This window comes from Rhopilema esculentum, chromosome 7 (genome assembly GCF_057945365.1).
Source record: "Rhopilema esculentum isolate cy_ngs chromosome 7, ASM5794536v1, whole genome shotgun sequence".
In the NCBI taxonomy this organism is placed as follows: domain Eukaryota; kingdom Metazoa; phylum Cnidaria; class Scyphozoa; order Rhizostomeae; family Rhizostomatidae; genus Rhopilema; species Rhopilema esculentum.
In genome coordinates, this window is record NC_142821.1 from 9,371,858 (window position 1) to 9,395,984 (window position 24,127).

Genomic DNA, 24,127 nt, shown 5'->3' on the forward strand with positions numbered 1-24,127 from the left:
GAGTGCAAAGATTATTTTTAGTTCGCAAATCATAATGTACATCTCTTGTTTCAAAAATCTTACTCATGAAACTAGGGTTCAGGTTATGTTTGGTTTTGTATATTTCTATTATCAAGTTTTGTAGATTGTGTTGGTGAATCGATACTGCATTATCCAATGTCAGCAATGCTTTGTAGTCAGCATGACTGTCTTTATAAACAATTCTGAGTGCTCTTTCGTGGATTTTATTCACTTTAGCATTCAGATCCAAATTAGGGGGCAGTAGCTAAACTGAGCTTTAATGAAGCTGTTAATTAGGAGACGCAGTTTGTCAGAACCCATAAATGGCGATACTCTAGCAAGGGCATGCAGTTTTTGGCTGGTTCTTTTGCATAAATTTGAGACGTTAAACTCCTTTAGATTAACCAATAAAATGCAAGTGCAAAATTTGGCTGGAGAGGCCCTTTAATGTCATCTTAGTTTAGTCTTATATTATCTTATATTATTTGGCTTATATTATCTCAACGAAACAGACGAGAACATCAAATAACATCATAAATATGTTTCTATCTACAATGCTTGTTCCATACCAGGAATTCTTCCTAAGACCACTAAACCACTGTTTTGTAGGCCATTTAAGATGCAGGATTGATTTGCTTATAATAATATTCAGAAAGATATTGTTCGTTCTTCAATTTTCGTAAGAGCTCATTTCACTTTAGCTTCGCATTAACATTATTTTAGCATTATTTCTTTCCTTTGAATGCACGTAAGACTGTGAGTGACTAGAAATAACAGTATGACTGTAGTATGAAAAATTAATTAAACAACTGGATTTACTGGTTGTTAGGGCTCTTGGAGGCTAGTAGAGCCAAAGAAGATGTCCTAAAATTCAAAATTCAAAAATCCTCCAAGTTCATTGCCTCTTCCAGGCATGTGTAGAAAACTGCTTCTTCCAACTTCAGGTTGTACCCTCCACGCAAAAGACTTAAGACTTTCAGCTTTGGTAGATGTATGTTTTTCGAGTTTCTTTTTTAGTTGTTCCCAAAAAATAAGTTGAGCAAAACAAAGATAAATATTTCATCCAGTGTCCTTAGATTTCCCTTAAAATTACCAAATGATTCCACATTTCAAAGAGAATGAATTCTATATTTTTACCCAAGTACGGAATTTGTTTGATTCTTTATGCATCCTTTCTTTATAAACTTTCATTATTTGTAGCTGCAAAGATTGGTTTTGAAATCTCGGTCAATTTTGTGTGTTAGTCGGTCCAATTTTCTTGACACCTGAACATTCGACAATTTCGAAATACTTTACCTAATTTTTTTCCTTTTTATATTTCAGTATAATGTGATTAACCTGCTGATGCTGTTAAAAGATTTCATGTTTGAGTTTGAGGTTTGTCCGCGCACATAAACACAACACCAGCATCAAAATTTGTTTGTGGACTCGTTTTGATCATGTGATCACAGAATTGAGATTAAAATAGATTGTTTTTTTATTTTTTTTTTATTAAAAAGGTATCTAGGCCAAGATGGCCTCTAACCTATTTACAACATAAAAATAACAATAAAAGTTAATAGAATTACCTCTACAACAACTTGTCAAACGTTAATATCAATCGGAGCGCGAAAACGCGAAACAAAAGGACAAAACAAAGGTCTCCATACCAGAGTTTTCACAGGTGCAACAACAACAACAAAAGCAGAGAGGCACGTAAGGTGCTTGCCTCTTGCCGCTTGCCTAGGACTGCAATTTCTTGCATAGGAAGATGGTGAAAATCGCCGTAATTGGTGCTGGCATTATCGGCCTTTCTTCAGCATACGTCCTAAAAACGTTTGATGATCATTTAGACATAACACTGTTTGCAGAGAAATTCAGCCCAAACACGACAAGTGATGGAGCTGCCGGTATTTTCAAAGTCAACGAGGTTGACAAGGGATTGACAAATACATCGGAGGAAAAAATCAGGTCAGTCCATACTGCTAGCATTTTGTCTCCCGAACGGGATAGATTTCTTCCGTTTGGGAGAATTCAAATCTACGGCAGCTTAAATTGTTTCTCCCGATCGGGAGAACTTGTCTTTTAGATGGCTATTTTATAAGCAAAAGGCTTAGAGGGCTGGCATCCGCGTACGTTGCGCCACAGATCTGATTCAGAGTTATATCAAGGGCCTCCGACAACCTCTCGCCGACCCTTCCCAATGTTGGTTTTTTAGTCAAATAAAGCTATTAACTCGAGCCCCCCCCCCCCACTTTAAATTTCTTGGCACCGCCCCTGGACTGCCAATATTTTCAGGAAAAAGACAATAGTGTTAGTTATGGAGGGCGCCATTCTGATGCTGGCCCCCCTAGGCAAAAAGGGCCAGGCCGCCACTGCGTGTACGGTAGTAGAGCAAGGGTGCATTTTCCAGTGAACTGGAATCACTCATATACGAAAACTTTCTTACCCTTCTACGGCAACCATGGGTAGTAAGAATATCGAGACGTTTTTTATGATAAAGGACGCATATTTATTAAGCATAAAATGTCAAGCAAATAAATTCTAATTTTTCGTACACACGGTAAAAATGTATTTGTTCGACTCATTGATTAATTTTTTAAAGTCCAAGAGGCAAAGCTTATGCCTCATAACAATATCTGTTTGCGTAAAGTCAACAATTGGCGGAGTGGATGGAGTGGAGTACCGGCGCTACTTGGCGCATGATGGATTATCTATGTGGCGTACCAGGTCAGTGCCGTCGGAACGATATTCACATGGGGGTGGCTGCCCATTGTTTTACTTCTCATTCAGTACACTGTTCTAGAGGAAACATACCACAGTTTGACAATTATTGGGGGGAGGGGGGGTGCTCCAGCCCCCCTCAGCCCCCCCGGTTCCGACGGGTCTGCAGGTTCATACTATCCAGTATGGTTAGAGGCCCTTCACATGTGAAATTTCATGAGTTCAATTCGGGTGTGCCAATTTCCTTCGCGTTCACATGGATATTTCAAATCGATTGGAATAAATTTACGAATACTGCGTTTTCAAACATTCAAAGATCAGGCGCTGTAACAGGAAGTTGCTCAAGCAATTTAAGGTAAAAAATAAAGTATAGGCAACTCAGGATTAGGGTTATAAAGAAGTGACGACATTTGAAGAACACTGGAAAACCGAGAAATGATAGACATATGCACATACACACACATGTGGGATCGAGGGGCAATTCACTCTTGCAAATAGCCTACGAGATTTTCCCTAAAACAAAAGGATTTCTAGGGATTTTCGAACGAAACAATAGAATTTTCGCGTAAAGTGTACGAGCTTTTCTTGGAGCGATTTGCCCTCCTGTGGGATGGTGTAATGATGGCGAACTTTAGTATGTCAACGGAAGACTTCGTGGGGTTCGTGAGCCTAGCACAAATCTTGATACCGTATAGTTTTGATTATGCAAGTTCAGTTTCCCCCAATTTGAAAAATCGTGTTCGCATAAATTTTTCACGCTGGTGTAATATGCGTTTTGGTACCCTATACAAAAGTGTAACGTGAAACGCAATGTGTTTCAAATCATGTGATTTCATCGTAGTGCGATATTATGACGTGTTGTAATTAACAAATTGGAAACAATGCTTTTTGAGTTTAAAATTTCACACTTTTCGATCAAGAAAACCTTGGAGTTACCATTATTGTTGTACTTTTTGCATATAAACTTAACAAGGGAAATCACAGCACCGCTTCTTGTTAGTAGCCCCTTGTTAGAGATGGTTCGATTGTTCTTTACATTCTGAATTTGAACTAGAAAATTTGTGTTCCCAGACCGGTTCGCATGCTAAATTCCACCATTCGTTTCGGTTCCCTGTTTTTTTAAAGCTTGGGTACGTTTTTGTATAAGCGAAATTGTCATGCGTTTGTGTACCCGGACCGTTTTGCATGCTGAATTCCACCATTAGTTTTGGTACTCTATTGTTTAAGTGCTTGGGTACGTTTTTGTATAAACAAAATTGCCATGCGTTTGTGTACCCGGACCGTTTTGCATGCTAAATTCCACCATTAGTTTTGGTACTCTATTGTTTAAGTGCTTGGGTACGTTTTTGTATAAACAAAATTGCCATGCGTTTGTGTACCCGGACCGTTTTGCATGCTAAATTCCACCATTAGTTTTGGTACTCTATTGTTTAAGTGCTTGGGTACGTTTTTGTATAAACAAAATTGCCATGCGTTTGTGTACCCGGACCGTTTTGCATGCTAAATTCCACCATTAGTTTTGGTACTCTATTGTTTAAGTGCTTGGGTACGTTTTTGTATAAACAAAATTGCCATGCGTTTGTGTACCCGGACCGTTTTGCATGCTAAATTCCACCATTAGTTTTGGTACTCTATTGTTTAAGTGCTTGGGTACGTTTTTGTATAAACAAAATTGCCATGCGTTTGTGTACCCAGACCGTTTTGCATGCTAAATTCCACCATTAGTTTTGGTACTCTATTGTTTAAGTGCTTGGGTACGTTTTTGTATAAACAAAATTGCCATGCGTTTGTGTACCCTGACCGTTTTGCATGCTAAATTCCACCATTAGTTTTGGTACTCTATTGTTTAAGTGCTTGGGTACGTTTTTGTATAAACAAAATTGCCATGCGTTTGTGTACCCGGACCGTTTTGCATGCTAAATTCCACCATTAGTTTTGGTACTCTATTGTTTAAGTGCTTGGGTACGTTTTTGTATAAACAAAATTGCCATGCGTTTGTGTACCCGGACCGTTTTGCATGCTAAATTCCACCATTAGTTTTGGTACTCTATTGTTTAAGTGCTTGGGTACGTTTTTGTATTAACAAAATTGCCATGCGTTTGTGTACCCGGACCGTTTTGCATGCTAAATTCCACCATTCGTTTTGGTACTCTATTGTTTAGGTGCTTGGGTACGATTTTGCATAACCAAAATTTTCATGCCTTTGAGTACCCGGACCAAAATGCATAAGGTTACCGAAACGCATATGACACCGGCTTGAAAATTCAAACAGGCCTGAAAAACCGAAATTAATCTCCGGTTGGCCCGAGTTTCAATTCGCCCTACTCATGTGAATACTCAAAGGGGTTCGACCAAACATCCAACTGAACTGAGGCTGGTGTGAGTTTCAAACCGGACTGAAATTTCTCATGTTTTTCTGATCAAATATTTGAATTCTGCATGTCAAAAAACGAGGGTTTGTCAAAAATATATGTACACTATGTCACCGTTGGAAATCGCAAGTAATTTGGGAGTTAAATGTTTGATGACGTCATTCATGAGATGTAGTTATTGTTCATGCCCTCTCTTTGGTGGCCGTACGACTAAGTCAGAGAAAACTATTGACTTTACTATTTAACATATCTGTATTTGTATATGTATGCAGCGCCAGGTTCTCTTTGACCAGCTCTCAGGTATCAATGGATTCAATGTTGCCGATGTAAATATGAAAGACCTTTGTCATTTACTCCCATTTACTCTTGTTTGGAGATCAAAATTTAGGTACATGAAAATGGCATTGAAAAAAGCAAACATTTTACGACATACTAAAAGCTTTTTCGTCTGACACTCCTCAGAGCAAAAACGTCAGAATAAGGTTCCGAAAGAACACGATGGAAAATATATACCCAGTTGTGGATCGAAATAGGCCAATCAGAAAAACGCAAGCACAAGACCGGTATAGTTGACCAATCAGTGCCGCGAGCCTAAAGAAAAATTACCAATGGAGTCCAAGAGAGAAAACGAACTCCTTTTGTCTACACAATGGCGGCTTTTTCGTTTTTATGTAGATTGACTCCAAAACTGCTAGATGGAAGGACGACCGGGCTCTGCCAATTATCCGAAACATGTCGTCATTATAGAGTTTTGCACAATCTGGAACCTTATACTGGAACCTTGTTCTTTCGGAACCTTATTCTGACGTTTTTGCTCTGAGGAGTGTCAGACGAAAAAGCTTTTAGTATGTCGTAAAATGTTTGCTTTTTTCAAAGCCATTTTCAAATTCTGTACCGCAAAAAATTTTTTCAATTTTAGGTACAGTTGCAAACAGAATTATATTAGAAGCAACAATTTCCTTCGTTGAGGCCTCGGCAAGGTTAAGTTAATGCTGAAATACAGCAGCAGCACCCCTTTCTTTTCTTTCTCTAACTTTTATTTTTTCTTATTTTCTCTTTCTTTTTTTCTTAGATGATGTAACATGTTGTAGAATTGTATGTGGCATTTATGGTGAGGACTCGATGACCTTGTGTCTTTCCTCGCCATGAATGTCACAGCTCAATGTAATTGTCGTTCTAGTAGCTTTAGTTGATGTATAAAAAATATGTATGCATGTAGAACACTCTTGAATGTTTCTTAATTTTTTCTGATTGTCCAGTACCCGTTTTATATAGCCAGTTTCTTATAAAAAAGGGAATGTATTTACAGTTGTGTAGTTATCATGAACGACTTGTCAATGTAGCGTAATCGGTCAACCTCATGTATCATCAATCGCCTTAGATTAGATATCGACCGTGATATCAAAAATCATTAATGGTTGCTTTACTAGCCACTTTATAAAAGGGCATGGTAAGCAAAGATTCTTAAGGGTCCCGCCGAATAATCGTCTATTTTCAACAAAATGTGCAGTATCAAGTTTCCTTAAGAATTAGACATGATCCAAGATGTTATCTTGTCGGAAAATCCTGGGCCTGAGTCCCCCCCCCCCCCCCCCTCTTAAATGGAAGCCTGATTTTCCGTCTGGAGATTAGAGCCTGGATTTTAGTGAAAGAGATATGACAATTACATTATTGTATTGCGGTGTGCCACGGTGTCTTTATTTCTGTGTGTTAGTCATTCTAGCAAGGATTGCCTGAATGACTAAATCTTTTTGGAATTAAAGCAAGGCAGAAATCTTTAAATCACTCGAAGTTCAATCAACGCAAGGTCAAGTATCCAAACTCACTTTCAGATATCATCCTTGGCGCCGACTACGTGGGGGATCGGGGGCTCGAGCCCCCCTAAGAATTGCTATGGGGGGGGGGGGTGCTCAGCCCCTCTGGGAATTTCGTTTGAAATCCGCCACTTAGCCGAAAATTCAGCGCAGAACAGCTGAACGAAGGTATATGTATATTCTAAGTCTCAAAAATGTGAAATTTATCTATTGTTAAAGAATAATTTGAATCAAATAAATCCCTTGTAAAAAATTTAGTCTAAGCTTTCTGTCTCCTACGTCATCTGTTGATATTTTAACTTGTCTATTGCGGAAATCGAAAGGTGTTTTAAAGGTCAAACTGATCAAAGGCAGGAAACCATAACATGTAATTTATAAAAAATTACATCCCTACTTTGGATGAATACTCGAATTTAATAGCTCTCACTGACAGGGGCGGATCTAAGCAACAATGATTAGGGGGGGGGGGGTGTTAGACACTAATTTTGGTGCCACACCCTTCAGATCACTAGTAAATTATGGAAACGCCCATTTTTAAAATTCCGTTTTAACTTTCAAGGTAAAGACGATAAGAAGCAGTGCCGTAGCCAAGTTTGGAAGATTGGAGGGGCAAAGAGGAGAAAATTTTTGCTGACCACACCCTTAAGAATTTAGGAAAACACCCCATTTTGCAAAAGCGTTTGGAGAAGCTATCGCTTTTTTACTTGGAAATTTTGCTTTATACAACGTCATATCTGGCTTTTTGTAGCTGACCCCATTCTAGAACTGCCTATTTCCTTGACAATTCAACAAACGTTTACATTCTGAATTGTGTAAGGCGAGGAAGCACTACTTGTAAAAACTGATTCTCCACAGTTTTAATCAAATATATAAAAATAACAAACAGGATTCAAATGTTTTAAACTAATTCTGTTCTCCTTGGAGCAAAATCCCCGACAAGAATTTCAGAATCCAATTTTTTTTAAGGATTGAAGCGCTTTAGCATTTTAGTTTCTATTTTATCGGGATTGTCTAAAGAACGTGAAAGACTTTCTATTTAAATCCTATAATGTGGGATAAATTGTTGAACATTTTGCAGAGTTATAAAGGAGGGTTCCTGTGCGAGCGGAGCGAGCAGAAAATTTTTGCGACGACGCCCTTCAGATAGCTTGAAATACATTTCAGAATATTTCTTACAGTTGTTTGCAGTCTTTAAAAACGTTTTAATATTGTCTGAAATATAAAGTCCCCCTTTAAGGTACTAATTCTATTGCAGATTTGTACTTTTCTCAGACATCGCTTGCAGGCGCACATCGCTTGCAGGCGCACATCGCTTGCAGGCGCACATCGCTTGCAGGCGCACATCGCTTGCAGGCGCACATCGCTTGCAGGCGCACATCGCTTGCAGGCGCACATCGCTTGCAGGCGCACATCGCTTGCAGGCGCACATCGCTTGCAGGCGCACATCGCTTGCAGGCGCACATCGCTTGCAGGCGCACATCGCTTGCAGGTGCACGAAAAAAATCCCAGGAGCCAATCATTGAAACAATCTCATTTACGTGGCAGAAAAATCTGTAAAAATCTTCAGAAAAATCCAAAAACATCTTAAAAAATCTTTTAAATCTAAAAAATCATCAAAAAAACTACAATTACGTACAACAATCTTCGAAATATCTTTACTGCAAAAATTCCAAGTCTTCAAAAAATCTCAAAATCTTTGCAAAAATGTCAAAAACAATCCTTCACTCTCCGATATTTATATGTTTGGATCATTCCTTTCATTCATTCTTTCATTCATTCATTCATTCATTCACTCACTCATTCATTCATTCATTCATTCATTCATTCATTCATTCATTCATTCATTCATTCATTCATTCATTCATTCATTCATTCATTCATCAATTCATTCATTCATTCATTCATTCATTCATTCATACATTCATACATTCATACATTCATTCATTCATTCATTCATACATTCATACATTCATACATTCATACATTCATACATTCATTTTTGATTATTTGAGCATGGGAGCCCCATCAGTTCCTGAGAACTGCTTTTCACAAGGGGCATGGCAAGGCTACTATTCTAAAATTGAAAGATGGTACATTTGATTAGATACGGATAACAAATTAAGAGGGGCCCTTTGTATATATTCGTCTTTTTCAGGGTGGACAAAAATTTTATTAATGTCTACCCCTTTACTTGTTTCTTATGACCTTTTTTGTATTCTTCTTTTATCAATTATCTTTACTTTTCTGTTATGTTCAATTCATACTAAAATCTATACAAAATGTTATTAATTGCATCAAACAGGCCACATGACTCAATAGCTCATTGTTAGTTTTTTTCATTTGCCCTTCAGCATAATAAAAAACAAATCGATTTTTTAATCTTACTTTTTGTTCTATTTCTAAAATTTCAAGAAATTGTATTTTAAATTAGTATATTGTAATTAATTTGTTTGCTGGCTGAAAAAGATTTCGAGTTTGAGTTTGAGTTTGCCTAGGGTGTCAAATCAATGATTTACCACAATTAGTTGTGGACAAAGAATGATTTTAGAGGATATGGTTAAAGAGACACAATATTGGCACAAATGTTTTGATGTCTTAACGAATTTCATGTACCAAATAGAGGATCATTACGAAGACCTGGAGTAGATACAATTCAAATTTTCTTTGAGGATGGAATTTCAACAGGCCATCCAGTGGTGGTGGAAAGGAGTATGTGAGGCCCAGGGACTCAGTCCTAGAATTTTTGAAAACAGAATAACTAAGAAACAAAGTATTTTGTTTTGAACTGGTTATTAGCATTGCCCCCATTGTTCACTGAAATCTTAATTGATAAGTGAATTCCTTATATGTGAAAGATATCTCTTTGTCTGTCTAGGAAATGGGCAGCAGACACATACAAATGGTACAAAAAAATTCTAAGGACAGATTCAGCCCCAAAACTTGGCATATGCAACATATCTGGCTACCTATTAAGCGACAAGGACACCTTAGAGGTATATTGTTGTTAATGTTCACAAGCTGTATTTACACTTTAAAAACTAACCCATATTTGTTCCATGTTGGTATAAGCATTCACCTGCAAACTAAAGTTTTCATATACCAGCCCAGGGGAAAACCATCTTTTTAAAGTTAATTAGTTTAACCTGGGGGGAGCCAAGGACACTAAACACCTAAACAGAGATAGTTTTAACCCATAGTTTGCAATAAACATTACTACAGAGTACAGGTTCACCTACCTTGTTGCTTTTGTATTTTGCAACTTTAAAAATGAGCTGATCATTCAATAATGATCTTTATTTTCTAGTATGCACTGTTCTCCAAAAGAATACAAAGAATACTAATATTTCAGATCCCAAGACTGAACAGTGCTGTATCATTCAAACCTTCCTCATCCCTTGAATTTCAATCTTTTCATAATTCTTTCTGTCTGGCATTTAAATTGTATATGATTGTATATAAATGGCATTATGTATTAGATTGTATATAAAATAGATTGATGAAAATGAAAAAAAATTTAAAGAATCCCCCACATGAGGTTTTCAGAGGTGTCCAAAATTATTAAAAATCAAGAATGATGCATTTTTTTGGTTATTTAGAATATTAAAGACTCTAGTATCAAGAAATTTTGTGTGAATAGGGTTTGAATGAATTACTAGAAAAGTGTGGTTAGGTTATGCCACTGAAAATAAGAATTGTTTGCTTCATATCAAGTATATCATAAATTGTTTGTTTATACCTGGTACCTTAAGATTTCAAGAATTTTAAACTTTTTGTTTAGTATTTAATGTATTTTTCTTAGTGTGGCAAGTAGAAAATGGAAACTTAAAGATCTTTTAGAAATGTTGGGAAAGTATGCAATATCTGTATTACATGCAAAATAACTCTTACTCTTATCACCACAGCCTTTAAGTACATGCTTAAATGGAATTGAACTGCCAATTATTTTAAGCAATGGCTTTTTAGCTCAGATAATTTACTTTAAACTCAAGACATTTGTAAAATCTTTAGATTTTTCAGTGAACAATGTCATTTTGAGTCTGAGGGGTAAGAGAGTCTGATATCAAATTTTTACTTTTTCCCCTCATTCAAAATATTGAGATAAACTGAACCCTCTTTCCCAACCAAGTATTTTCCCCTAACTTTGAAAGTGTATGTTTTTAGTTAGATATTTATTCAATTGTTGCGTACCACCGTAGGTTGGCTCATGGTCAAAAGTTCTTGATAATCTTGTCAAATTGTCAAAGGAGCAGCTGGCTAGTTTTGGTGAAGAAATAAGGTAGTTCTGAAACTTTTGCTAGAAAACAGCTGATTCTCTGGCACAATTTTTGGTCCAACTGTAATCAGTTTTATCGATAAATGTAATCAGTTTTGATGCTATCTTTCCTTTTAGCTTTGTCATTTTCTCGCATTCCTTAGATGAGCATACCTGAATCTTGAGACTTAAAAATATCTTACAAAATGGTACAAAATCTCTTGAATTTGATAGAATTTTGCAAATAGTACTTTTTAAATCTGATGGAATTTTGATTATTGTTTTCAGTGTGAAAGTGTTTGAATATTTTCATTTCTTAGTAGAAACTTTAAAGTTGATCCTTGACCCTTTTTTGTTTTTTAGATCTGGCTATTTTCTGACAAGTGTAATCTGTGAAAGCAGTAAATACCTCCCATGGCTCCTTGAAAGGTAATTGTCCCCTTTATAGCAGGGGAATTTTAGATTTCAGAAGTTTATTTGCTCAATTTTGCCTGTTGGTCTGTATTTCTGTGAAAATTCTGTTGCCATGATTTTGGTTTTGAATTTGTTTGTTCTGGGTAATGATTTTCATTATCAGTTTTCAGAAATGATTTTCAGGATGAGAACGCCTATGTTTATTTTAGAACGCAGATTGTGATTGGTAACCTATGTATTTGCTTGATATTATTTAGAAACTATCAAGCAGCTAGGGATTCCGGAAGTGTGACAGGGCAAAGGGGGACAGACTTTTACATCAGCCATGAATACTATTGGGGGTTAGGGAAGCAAGCTGAGGAAATGGGGATATTGCCTCAGAAATTTCTTGCTACCTACAATTTGGCTGAAAACATCAAATTAGATTTTGTCTGTTTTGACTGTTTATTCTTTAAAAAGTACTTTCAGGACTGAGGAGAGGAGAATAATGCTGATCCTCCAACATGCACTTTTGTTACCTGCATATCTTGTTTTAATGTGCTAAGGGTGAAGTTTTGTCTCCCTTATTAGGATACAGACCTTAAATGTTGTTATTACCTTGAATCAGGCCCATTTCCAGTAGCAAATTTAGTCTTGTTGTGAGAAAGATTGTTCGCCCAGTAATAATGTCATGGTATTTAAAGGCATTGAGTCATGATAAATAGACTGGGTATACCCTAAGTGCCAAAATCCGCTGATTCATGATTTCCATGACTGCGATGCTATTGGTTGACCTTGAACTGGTCACATGAACTCACCTCGTACTGATTAACATAACAGTTTCCATCAATAGCAAGTTGTCAACAACGGATGCCAATATCACATGAAACAGCAGCGATCACGCCGAAACCAAATGACCCCCTATAGAGAAAGCCTATTTACCATGACTTAATGCCTTTAAAGCTCTGACAGACATGCATGGGATTGCATGAGATGTTGGAAGATGTTGGCACTGCCACTGTTTCTCTTTCTGCCCCTATGATCAAGGGCAAAGGGGGCTCATTGTCCAAAACGTCACTGCATGCAACTCTATCTATGCAGACGATGGCTTTTTCAAATTCATTCCCAAACCTGGAACCAGAATCAAATGTTGCCATAGCACTGAAATAAAAAATGTCCCTTCACTAGCTACTTTCAAAAGTTTGCTGAAACAATCTTTGAAAAATCAAAGGGTGTGAGAGTTCTTGTACAGCGTCAAAGATTTTTTTTATTTTTTTTTCTTGAGAGATCTTGTACAGCGTCAAACTTGTATATTAATTTAGGTTTGAAAATTTAGGTTCTAATTATATAACAGAATTAACTCGATCGCTGCAGGTTAACGCAATAAGAAAAAGTCATCATAAATCAAACGATGTTAGATCATTGTTGTTATGCAGTTTTTAATTATGGATTTAGACTAATATTATGAATGAGGCAAAGAAATTTTATCAGTGAATGATGCCATTTAATTGTAATGGACGATCATGGTCTTTTTCAGTGTCGCCGTGAAAGTTTTGTAGCTACTAAGACTGACAAGGATGAAAAATGTTTTGAGCCAATCAGACTGTTTGTTTTCATTTTCAACCAGCCAATGGTATAGCGTCAAAGACAATTGAAATCTGAAGAGAAAATAGTACCGAATCAGCCGCAACAGTAACGCTCGCACCCCTATCCAAAGCTGTGGGGGAAAACCGGCGCCACAAAAGTTAACGCTGAACGCGAAAATTGTCATTATTGAAGTGCTTCATACAATTATGCATAGCAAAGGAGTATATCTAAAACCTTGTCGTCCCCATTTTTAAAATTCGGTCGTTAACCAGAGATAAGCGATGAAACGTTTAGCCCATTATTGCCCTGATTGAATCTGCTTACGTTGGTTATGGTTGGTTGTACTCCAAGAAAACGGCATCATGTCATTTTATTGAAAAACAGGTCATTTTTCACTTACAAAGTAGGTACATCGTATATTTTAAAGTAAGACGGAGAGATAATTATCAACCACCAAGCCAAGCTTCATTGATTTTCGTAGATTTTCTGAAGAAAAATTGATCATAACTTCAATCCCCTCAGCAAATCTGCACTGCCATTGTAATTTCGGAACACAAGAATGCCAGCTCGTGAGATATTTTGATGAAACATGCCTCAGTGTGTCAGTTTGCTAGTAAACCATTGAATTATGTTACACGAGCGAAAAGTCGTCTGTGAACCATTCTGGTTCCGTAATGTCCGGTTATGGTTTGTTAATACACCATTAAACTTTAACACCAGTTTCTTCCTTCTACCCATTTTTCAGAGATCTCAGAAAATTCTTGTTTTTAGGTATATATTTCCTATCTTTGAATTGTGCGTCCTCCAGCAAACATTGCTTAGTATTTTGTCTTATAAAGACTATTTTTCTCATAGATTTAAGGAGAAAAATGGAAAAATTGTGAGAAAAAGGATAAATTCTTTCAGCGAGGTACCTGTAACACATTATTTCAAAGTAATTTTATTTTTAATTTATTTTTCTAATAAAGGAAACAGGTTAGAAAAAGTAATTTATCTTTTTGATTAGCTGGCAACTTTTGATTATGTTATGAAGTTGTTTGCAAAAAGTTTTATAAAAGTCCTTGGATGAGCAGATTAACGTTCTTTGAAATATTTACTCATGGGAATTGTACACGTGTAGCAAACGATGGATCAAGATGTTACTCTTAGTTACGTGCAGAATGCTACAATCTTCTCAACCAAAAGTATTCATTTTTCTCATTAGCTGTCTGATTATGACGTCATAGTTAATTGCACTGGAATCGGAGCACGGGACCTTTGCAAAGACAGCGACGTTGTACCATTAAGAGGCCAGGTTGCACGAGTAAGTTTTTTTGTATATCAATCAGCCAAATTTTTCATCCTTTAAGCATATAAATAGGATGGTATTGATTGGTATTTGGATACCAATCAGGAACCAAGGAAGGATAGGGATTCTAACTGAAACATGGAACAAAATGTTCGAGATAGAGAACTAGATTGTTGAGTTTGTAGCATAACATACAATTTCAATTAACTTCTTTTGATAAAGAAGTAGACATTATATCAAGGTTCACAATCGACCAAGTCCCTCATCTATGGCACAAATAATTTATCATAGCAGAAAGTGTGTTGACAGAAGGAGTTCGTTTCCACCTTACTCCATCGGTAACATTTTCAATAGGCAAGCGACACTGATTGGGCAACCTCTAGAGTCGTATGCTCACGTTTCTGATTGGCGTATTTCGATCGACAACTGGGTATTTATATTTCCTAGCGTAGAATTTTCGATCTATTTTCTCTCATTTCCTACTCTGAAGAGTGTCAGATGAAAAAGTGACATTTTTAAATTCTTTACGAGAAAAAGATTGTTGACTAACTTTTTCTAACTTTGTTGACTAACTTTTTCTTTATTTATAAAAAAGATTCAATTTCCTGACCCTTAAAACCCGAACCTATCCTACACATGATAAATATTATTTTTTAATGGTACATTGTAGTGCCTTTTGTCTGAAGATCAAAAGGAAATTCTAGTAAAATGTTTATTCTTTATTAGAGAGGTCAGTTTTTGGGAGAAGTCCGTCAATAGACATTAGCTTGTACTTTTTTCCCTTTTTCGGTGTCCTTAAGCGTCCAAAATTATGTCAATGATATTTTTGTTATGCCAAATAAAGTCAGTTTTGGAAAGAGAATCGTTTTTGATTTATACTTTACATTTAAATTTGGTTTTGAGGGAAAATAACATCAAGCTATACTGAAATATCAGAAACCTGATGACATATCGGAAACTTTACACATTTTCATGGTACATCTTTTAGCAGACCATTTTACTAATTATTCTTGGTATGTTTTCAGGTAAAGGCACCATGGATGCGACATTTCTATTACGTTTCCTACTCTAGCGGAAGTCAGTCACGAGCTACATACCTATACCCAAAGTGAGCAAGTTTGCATCTTTGATAAAATAAGTTAAAGCTCAAACCTAAGCCTATTGAAGCGTAGCTTGAGCCCCAGGACCCTTACCTGACAGAACAGTTCTGAAACACAGGCTAATGGAAACGAAATATTTTTTAACGAAAAATTTGATTTTTCCCTCGTGATTTTTTTTGTGGGACTTTTTGAAATGCTCCATATTGTGTATATCCCAAAGATTTGTTATTTTTTTATCGCCTCTTTTACTGTCGCAAAACACTTTATAGGCAACATTTTGACTAAAGGTTGGAGAACAGTATTTGATCGGTAATGTCGTCGTTTCTGATTGCTTTATTTAGATCTGCATCCGTTATCGTATTCCCCATTGAGCAATAGATTTTCTTGACGGAAACATACTGTAAATCCTCGAATTAGCCCCCCCTTGAAAAAGCCCCCCCCCCCTCGAAAACGCCACCACCCTAGAACTACAAATTTTCAATAAGCCCCCCCTCGAATGAGCCCCCACTGCTACCGTAAATTCTAGAATTGGACCCCACCAATTGATGATTTTTGACATCTGATGTTGCCTATGGCGTTTTATTGCATTACCACAACAAATTCATACTTTTGGTAGTAATCAATTTAATGCTCATAAAGAAATTCCTACTAAAATAAGCGAAGTCTTTTAATATTATCTTCTTAATGTCTATAATAATTTTATAAGCCCCCTTCTCATATAAGCCCCCCCCCTTGAATAAGCCCCCATCCAAAGGTATCAAAAATAAATAAGCCCCCAGAGGGTTAATTCGAGGATTCACGTTATACATAAAAAATTGTTTTTCCTTTCTGTAGTACCCTGACGTTTTGCGAGTACAAGAGGTATTCACCTTAAACAATAGTTGTATTGTTAACTGCTACAAACTTTTATCGAAGAAAAATAGGTTGATTTGTGTTTTGCATACTAGAATGCTTTCCAAGATTGCAAAGAATTTTTTTTCCGTTGCTTTCGACATGTTTTTAGTAACTGTATTGTTTTCGAAGCATCGACAATGTTGTAGTGGGAGGCGTATTGCAGTCATCTTGGAAGACCGACCTTTCTGAAGAAGACCACAAAAGAATCATGGATGGAGCTTACGCTTTCATGCCATCTCTCAAGGTAAAGTGTCTTTTCGTATAGAATAAAGGAACCAGAAATACAGTGCATCCTGTATGCGCATAGCTTAGAGATCCTGCTAGTCTTGATTATGCAAAATAAGGTTTGTCTAGCAACGATTTGATATATGGCGCAGATGGCGCGGATTTGATATAAGTTTACTGGAGCGTATTGATACCTCAAGTATTGGGAATTTCTTGAAAATTTAATTGATAAGGATTTCAATGAAAAATATCAATTAGTTGATTTGATATATTTTATCTTAATTAATTATGAATAAATAAAGTAATTATCTATGTTTATGTTATTCACATATGTTCTTAAGTAACACCAAGATATACTGAAAAATTGGAAGAAATAAAGAAATAAAAAGTAAAATGTATATCAAGAAGTTAGAAAAACTTCCCCATGCCTGATTTTTTTGTTCCCGAGTATTTGCCCGAATGTTGCCACTGTTTGGAAATATTTGGGGAGGGGGTGTGACACCCACACACCCCCTAGTAGGTACGTGCGCCCCTGGAAGTGAATACATAGCTAGATATGAAAATGACGCCTGCTCTAGCATCTGCTTAGTTATCAAAATGTGGAGTAAAGATTTTTCATCAATTTTTGTTTAATCATTAGAAAGCAGAAATAATAAAGAAATGGGTAGGCCTGAGACCATCACGGCTGACGTCAGTCCGGTTAGAGAAGGAGGACATGTGGTTAAAAACAGCTGATGGAATGACAACCAAGAAAGTCAGGGTATGTACCTTCAGCCCAAAAATATAGAATAAAGCTGCGTCTAAAGATTTAGAATATGTTATTAATTCAAAATTCAAGAATTTAAAGTTGCTAGCTCTTGTGTTCACGTGGTGTGTCCTGATTCCATTTGCTGATTAGGTGGGTGTACCATCCTTCTTAGCTGACAACTTGAAAATTAGCCAACAAGCCCCGTATGCCGGGACAAAATATTAACCTTCACTAATTTACGTGTATTTATTGTTGTTTATTCTCGTCGCTTTGCAATGTTTCCGCAATAACTCCTTGAAGCCCGTCGAGCACACTGCTACCATGACCTTTTCTTTATTCGCGCAAAGCACCCCTAGATTGCAAAAAACCCCTTGTTTTTTAAATGTAATGTTTTTAAGGGGGTGTCGGAACCACTCTCTCCCTTCGCTACGGCTTTGCTCCTCCGAGAACGATAGTTCACATCGACGAACCTGGCTGTTATTGTCGAACCGGGTCAAATTGTTACTTTATTGTATGTCCATATTTGGCATGGTCTTTCAGATAGTCTTCGGTAAATTGGCGAGAGAGGCCACGTGATTTAGTTGAAGCCCTCAGCCTATCAAGATTTTAGCCTTATGCTGTATTTAGTTTTAATTTTTTGCCCAGGTTGTTCATAACTATGGACATGGTCCGTGTGGCATCACATTGCATTGGGGATGCGCGCAGAATGCATTGGAATTGGTAAAGCAAAGCTTGGAAGAGATTAATGGCCTAAGTTCAAAATCGAAACTATGATTAGGAAGTACACACTTTTTTATAACCATACCTAATATTTGCCGAGCCTCAATTTTCTCTGATGAAACTTGAGCATTGCATTATTTTCAAATTATTCTTAAATTTCAGTGATTCTACGCATTAATTTTCGTATAGACTATATTCTTATTGATAAAGCGTATAGACCGAGTCATTTGGTCTGTAGCTTATATTTTGTGTTTGCAGTGTATATAAATATAATTGTATTGTGTATGGTAGTGATAGATTGTGATAATGTAAAACATTTATGATAAATTATACTAATTATGATATGGTTTTTCAAAACCTATAAAAAACTTACGTCTTTTAGGCACATTAATCGTATTTTGATTACTAGAGCTCTTCTTTCTATTTGTCTGTGTCAATTAAACCAAAAATAGGTGAATTATCATCGAAAGAATTCCCGTCAATCCTTTAAAAGACCTTGTTACACCCGTTCCCGGTTTTTTAATGTTAAGTTTGTGCACCTTTGGCTTTTCATTGTTTCAATAGACGATTTTTATAAAAGACGATTATTTTGGTCAAAGTGCAGGATTAATGTAAAATGAGATGTCGTCTTGTAAAAAGAATTATGGAAATGTCTTCTTGAGAGTCTTTCATTGTGTCATTTAATTTAACAATTTATCCAAAAAACAAAGAAATGTTTTATTTTGTGTCTAAAACTGCATCGTGTAGTTAAATTTGTTCATGTTTATATCAAATATACAATGAAATGTCATGAAAAATATCCAGATTTTGCTATTGGACCACAAGATAAAATATGGAATCTAGGATGGGCCATTGATTACTTTGCTAGATTTTTTGGAAAATTGTCTATCTCCATAAATACTTTTTGACCACACTCTTAGCTTTACAGGGTTTTTGGCCCCTATGTATGGTGGCCCAGCATTCTCATTCAAAAAACAGAAACATATTTTATGAAATAAAAAAAAATCACAGATATTTGTGGTAAATTTGACATTAAATTCAAATTATTTTCTTGAAGTTTAAAATAACATGTCAAAAAGCAGAATAAACATAATAAAAAAATTAAAGAAACATTTCCATTTCCAAGTTTCAAATAGAATATTTTCTTTTTGTTTCTGAAAATCACATTGAAAGTTGTCAAAAGAAACAATTTCGTTTTCATTTTCAAAATGAAATGTCACGATCGGTCCAGCGTTCTCATAGACCAAAATGCTTTGCAAGAATAAGCGCCTCATTTCCATGCAGCTTTTCGCGCCCTTTTTGCTTTGCCTTGCCACTTAACAGCGAAGAACGCATACCTCGTGGTAGCCTATTTGATTTGAATTAATCATGAAGAGGCATGATACTTGGGAAAAACTTTATAAGGTAATGAGTAACAAAAGAACAAAACAAAACGAGGCATCAAATAAAAATAAAAAACTCCGACCTGCCCCACACGAGATTGTCGTCCAGAAGCTTTCTTCAGACCCAACAGCAAGCAAACCTATCGTCCAATTCAGACACGCGAATTTGTATCATTTGAGTTTGATGAGATAACTCACTTGAAGAGTGCTTATGCTGCTCATTTTGGCTTCCCTGTCAGTACGTGTGACGTGCTTGTCTCAAACAAAGGTCACTTGTGCACAAATATTCAACAGATACCACATTGGAAAGATAGGAATTTTTTTCTTCTTTTTTTAATAAATCTAATATCAATTAGTTTGAGGTTTGCGGTTCAAGCTTCTTCACTTTACTTGGATTGGGTTCACTGTCGGAGCTTTATAGATTAAGTAAGGGTGTTAGAGTTGAAACTAAAATTCAGGTTTTAATTTAAGGGGCTTCAGCCCTCCAAGCCTTCCATAATTTCCGCCAGGATGCATTCTATCTAAAGTCTACGCCAGACATTGCACCAGAATACCTCTGCACCTAGATGCAGGAAGTGCACTCGAGGTGGGGTAAGGTTCGGTTAGGTGCAGGCTGTGGGGTAGGATTAGGGCAAGGGTTAAGCTTGGGTAGCAAGGGTACTGGGTACCTATTCAGATCCAATAATAGTGGATCTAATTGCCTTCCCTCCCAAACTACTTAATTTCCAAACTCTACCCCAATTAGCCAAAAATAAAGAAACTTTGAGTAGTGAAAAATATCCTAATTTCTTATAAAATGTACACTCATATTTTTTATTTTTAACTGAAAAGTTCTTTAGAGCTTTGTAAAAAATGAGGACATGGTCTTCTATTTCGCCAGCCCTATGAATTCAATAACAAGTTAACCTTGCACCAATGACGTGAATGTTCCAACTTAACCCCCTCTTCTATTGTTCTCAATCGTTCTCCGTTGAACTATTCCTTCGTTGTCATCAAAGGTCATTACATCGTAAACGAGTCCTCTGGGATCATGAAGGCCATACTGCTCTCTGATTCTCTTGTGCATAGCACGGTAGCCGAATAACTGATCTGGACCATCTTTTTCTGCATTAAATGCCTCACCCACTTGATCTACAGTTGTATCGTAGTCGACGAATTTTATTCCAAAATGTTTCATGCGCCTACTTAATGTACCAGGGCTCCAAGCGTACTGAGAAGAATCCCTTTGCAGAAAGTCAAGAATTTCAGCTCTTCGCAAGTTTCTGGCAACCATACAGCGAATAAATTTTTGGAGTTCGTTATCCTCTGTCCATTCGTTATTTCTTTTATATTCTGCAGCCATATGGAGCAAAATCTCCCTTTCTTGGCTACATAAACCTTATAAAGTTTTTCCCAAGTATCATGCCTCTTCATGATTAATTCAAATCAAATAGGCTACCACGAGGTATGCGTTCTTCGCTGTTAAGTGGCAAGGCAAAGCAAAAAGGGCGCGAAAAGCTGCATGGAAATGAGGCGCTTATTCTTGCAAAGCATTGTGGTCTATGAGAACGCTGGGCCGATCGTGACATTTCATTTTGAAAATGAAAACGAAAATGTTTCTTTTGACAACTTTCAATGTGATTTTCAGAAACAAAAAGAAAATATTCTATTTGAAACTTGGAAATGGAAATGTTTCTTTAATTTTTTTATTATGTTTATTCTGCTTTTTGACATGTTATTTTAAACTTCAAGAAAATAATTTGAATTTAATGTCAAATTTACCACAAATATCTGTGATTTTTTTATATTTCATAAAATATGTTTCTGTTTTTTGAATGAGAATGCTGGGCCACCATACCTATGACCACCATATGCAATTGCAAGCAACAGGGCGTTTTGCTTGGAGAAAAGAAAAAAATTTCCGGAGCATTTTGGTGACAGTGTGAACCATAGGTTCCAATGAACATTCAGCTTTCTTATCAATTTTTCTTCGGCCATTTTTTCATTTTTTTAGGTGCTATATACACTTACAAGACATCAACGAAAATCCAAAACCTAGCACTTCAATTTATTTTCTACCTTTCTATGATATAAAGGTAACAAATTTTCAAGGGAAATGGAAAATATTAATGTTTTAGCTTCAATACCGAAAACACAAAAAGGACCAGAAAGAGAACGAAAAGCAATAAAAATTTGGGTCTAGCGTTTTATTTTTTTGCTGAAACTGCAAGAAAGTTTGGTTGCAGTAAGTCTACAACGCATGTTATTTACAAGGACAATAAGTTAACAATGCTGATTGAAATTCAAAAAATGGTAGGCCTGGGCAGGCAGACTATTGGTTGGGCCTAATGATGGCGGCGAGCTGGTGTTGTAGGCGAAGTCAATCAAAGCTGAAAATTTTGTCCAATTTTTTGTGGAAAGCCCCCACGCAAGTACAGAAACAACTAATGATTCTTTGCAAAAACCTTTTTTCAAGCAAGACATTAAACCTAGTAGACATTAAACAATAACATAATGGTCTTTCAATAAGCCTGTCAAAGTACAAATTACTTGTCTAAAATTTACCTTTTTACAATTTATTAAATTCATGTTTATTTTTACAATTGGGTAAAATTGCAATCGAAAATCTAAACCAGCAATCTCGTTATGTTCCACCGATTTTCTATGTTGTTCTTTGAGCATAGGATTGACCACATTTGCTTTGAGGCGATCGTCCTAATAATTTTGTCACCTAAGTGCATGGGCAATGCTTCAAATTGAGATATCACACTTTTCCCCTCCCCAAAGATGCAAAAGTTGCAGAACCAGAACCTTCGATAGTAGAGACTTTCGACTGAGCTACCACTGACAAAGAAAATACAGCAGAATACTGAGAACCAAGCTGAGAAACAATGTTTTCATCCGAACATTCCATCTGCGAGATCGAGAAAACAATGTTGCAAGTAGGGATTGAATCATTGTCCTCACTTCACTACTAGGCCTACTACATCAGGCTACAGAAGTGGCCTCATATTGATTGGGCTTTTTGTTTAAACAAGGTTTTAGTTGGGTGGATAAGTACAAAAATTAGGGATGTTTCATTCCTGGTTGTTCCGCTTGTTACTAGATTGTTCCGCTTGTTACTAGGTTGTTCCGCTTGTTACTAGGTTGTTCCGCTTTTTACTAGGTTGTTCCGCTTTTTACTAGGTTGTTCCGCTTTTTACTAGGTTGTTCCGCTTGTTCCTTGTTTTAGCAACGTCGTTACTGTAATTCCTCAACTACACGGTTCTTTACATACAGTACAAAGACGATACCCCGGGGAGCATTAACTCTGTCTACCCCGGGGCCATAACATAGAGAGAGAAAATGCAAGTTTGTTATTACAAATACTTGAATATATAAGAGACTATTGATCTCAAGCCTTGACTCAATCGACTATTGATCTGTAGGCCTGTTAAGATACCAACCATATTACACCTGGGTTGTTCTTTTAATCTTTCTAGGGGTTTAAAAGGCTTTTCATACTTTACGTATAGGAAAAATACCAATAGCATAAAATTAAATAATAATACATTCACATTCTACAGGGTGTGCTCTTAATTTTTTTTAAATGTTGCTAATGATTGGGACCCTCTTTTGCTGTGAGGTACTGTTTGCCACAGTTTTTGACCTAAATATCTCACAGTTTCTATACCATAAGAAGTTGTCCTGGCTTTTGGAGTGCAAAGATTATTTTTAGTTCGCAAATCATAATGTACATTTCTTGTTTCAAAAATCTTACTCATGAAACTAGGGTTCAGGTTATGTTTGGTTTTGTATATTTCTATCATCAAGTACTGTAGATTGTGTTGGTGAATCGATACTGCATTATCCAATGTCAGCAATGCATTATCCAATAGTCAGCATGACTGTCTTTATAAACAATTCTGAGTGCTCTTTCGTGGATTTTATTCACTTTAGCATTCAGATCCAAATTAGGGGGCAGTAGCTAAACTGAGCTTTTATGAAGCTGTTCATTAGGAGACGCAGTTTTTCAGAACCCATAAATGGCGATACTCTAGCAAGGGCATCCAGTTTTTGGCTGGTTCTTTTGCATGAATTTGAGACGCGACTTTTGAAATTAAGATTTTTATCAATTATCACCCCTAGCAGTTTTTCTTCAGATCTTTCTTCAACAATGACCTCGCCGAATTCGATCTTAAAGGGCCTCTCCAGCCAAAAAAAATTTTTTTTTATTGACTAAAAAGTTAGCATCTGGTGCGTGTATTATGGCAAAGTCGTTGTTTTTGCAAAATTCCAATTAGTTTAGAAGTTATAAGGCTTTAAAGTTGCACCTTTCCGAGAAAAAAACGACAAAAGCCGAATCAGTTTTGTGACATTCTGACGTCACAATGTGCGGCTCGCGTTCGCCATGCATTTCGTATTTCTTCCACCGAATCGTGAAGGAGTCATGGTCACGCGTCGATAACTGCATCTAAATCTACAGCAGGACCTTTTTAGGCTCGAAAAACATTAAATGTTTACAATCATTCTAAGTCTGCGGGTTGGAATGTGTCCATGCTGTGTCACGACTTTGTTTTGATCACCTGTGTAGGCCCACAAAGCTATGGCTTCCTGTTCCAGCTCTTCCCTGGCGTATAGTTAATCGAAATTGATACTCATGTTGTTCTCCAGAAACGATGAACATCTAA

The 24,127-nt window shown here is 36.5% G+C and overlaps 1 protein-coding gene across 2 annotated transcripts in view; it reads left to right on the forward strand.

The window, feature by feature from the left end:
* Nucleotides 1-1,660: 1,660 nt before the first annotated feature.
* The window catches only part of LOC135683804 (D-aspartate oxidase), a 39,211-nt gene continuing 16,744 nt past the window's right edge, over nt 1,661-24,127 (forward strand). Inside the window, exons 1-10 of one of the 2 annotated variants that reach the window (XM_089109218.1) lie at nt 1,661-1,950; nt 9,765-9,882; nt 11,086-11,165; nt 11,505-11,570; nt 13,977-14,031; nt 14,326-14,424; nt 15,435-15,517; nt 16,533-16,647; nt 17,269-17,388; nt 18,022-18,197. In XM_089109218.1, coding sequence (XP_088965344.1) covers nt 1,751-1,950; nt 9,765-9,882; nt 11,086-11,165; nt 11,505-11,570; nt 13,977-14,031; nt 14,326-14,424; nt 15,435-15,517; nt 16,533-16,647; nt 17,269-17,388; nt 18,022-18,150 — 1,065 coding nt within the window. In that variant the 5' untranslated portion in view covers nt 1,661-1,750 and the 3' untranslated portion in view covers nt 18,151-18,197. Of the gene's footprint in view, nt 1,951-9,764; nt 9,883-11,085; nt 11,166-11,504; nt 11,571-13,976; nt 14,032-14,325; nt 14,425-15,434; nt 15,518-16,532; nt 16,648-17,268; nt 17,389-18,021; nt 18,502-24,127 lie in introns of those variants that run through there. The other variant, XM_089109217.1, reaches the window with a different exon arrangement.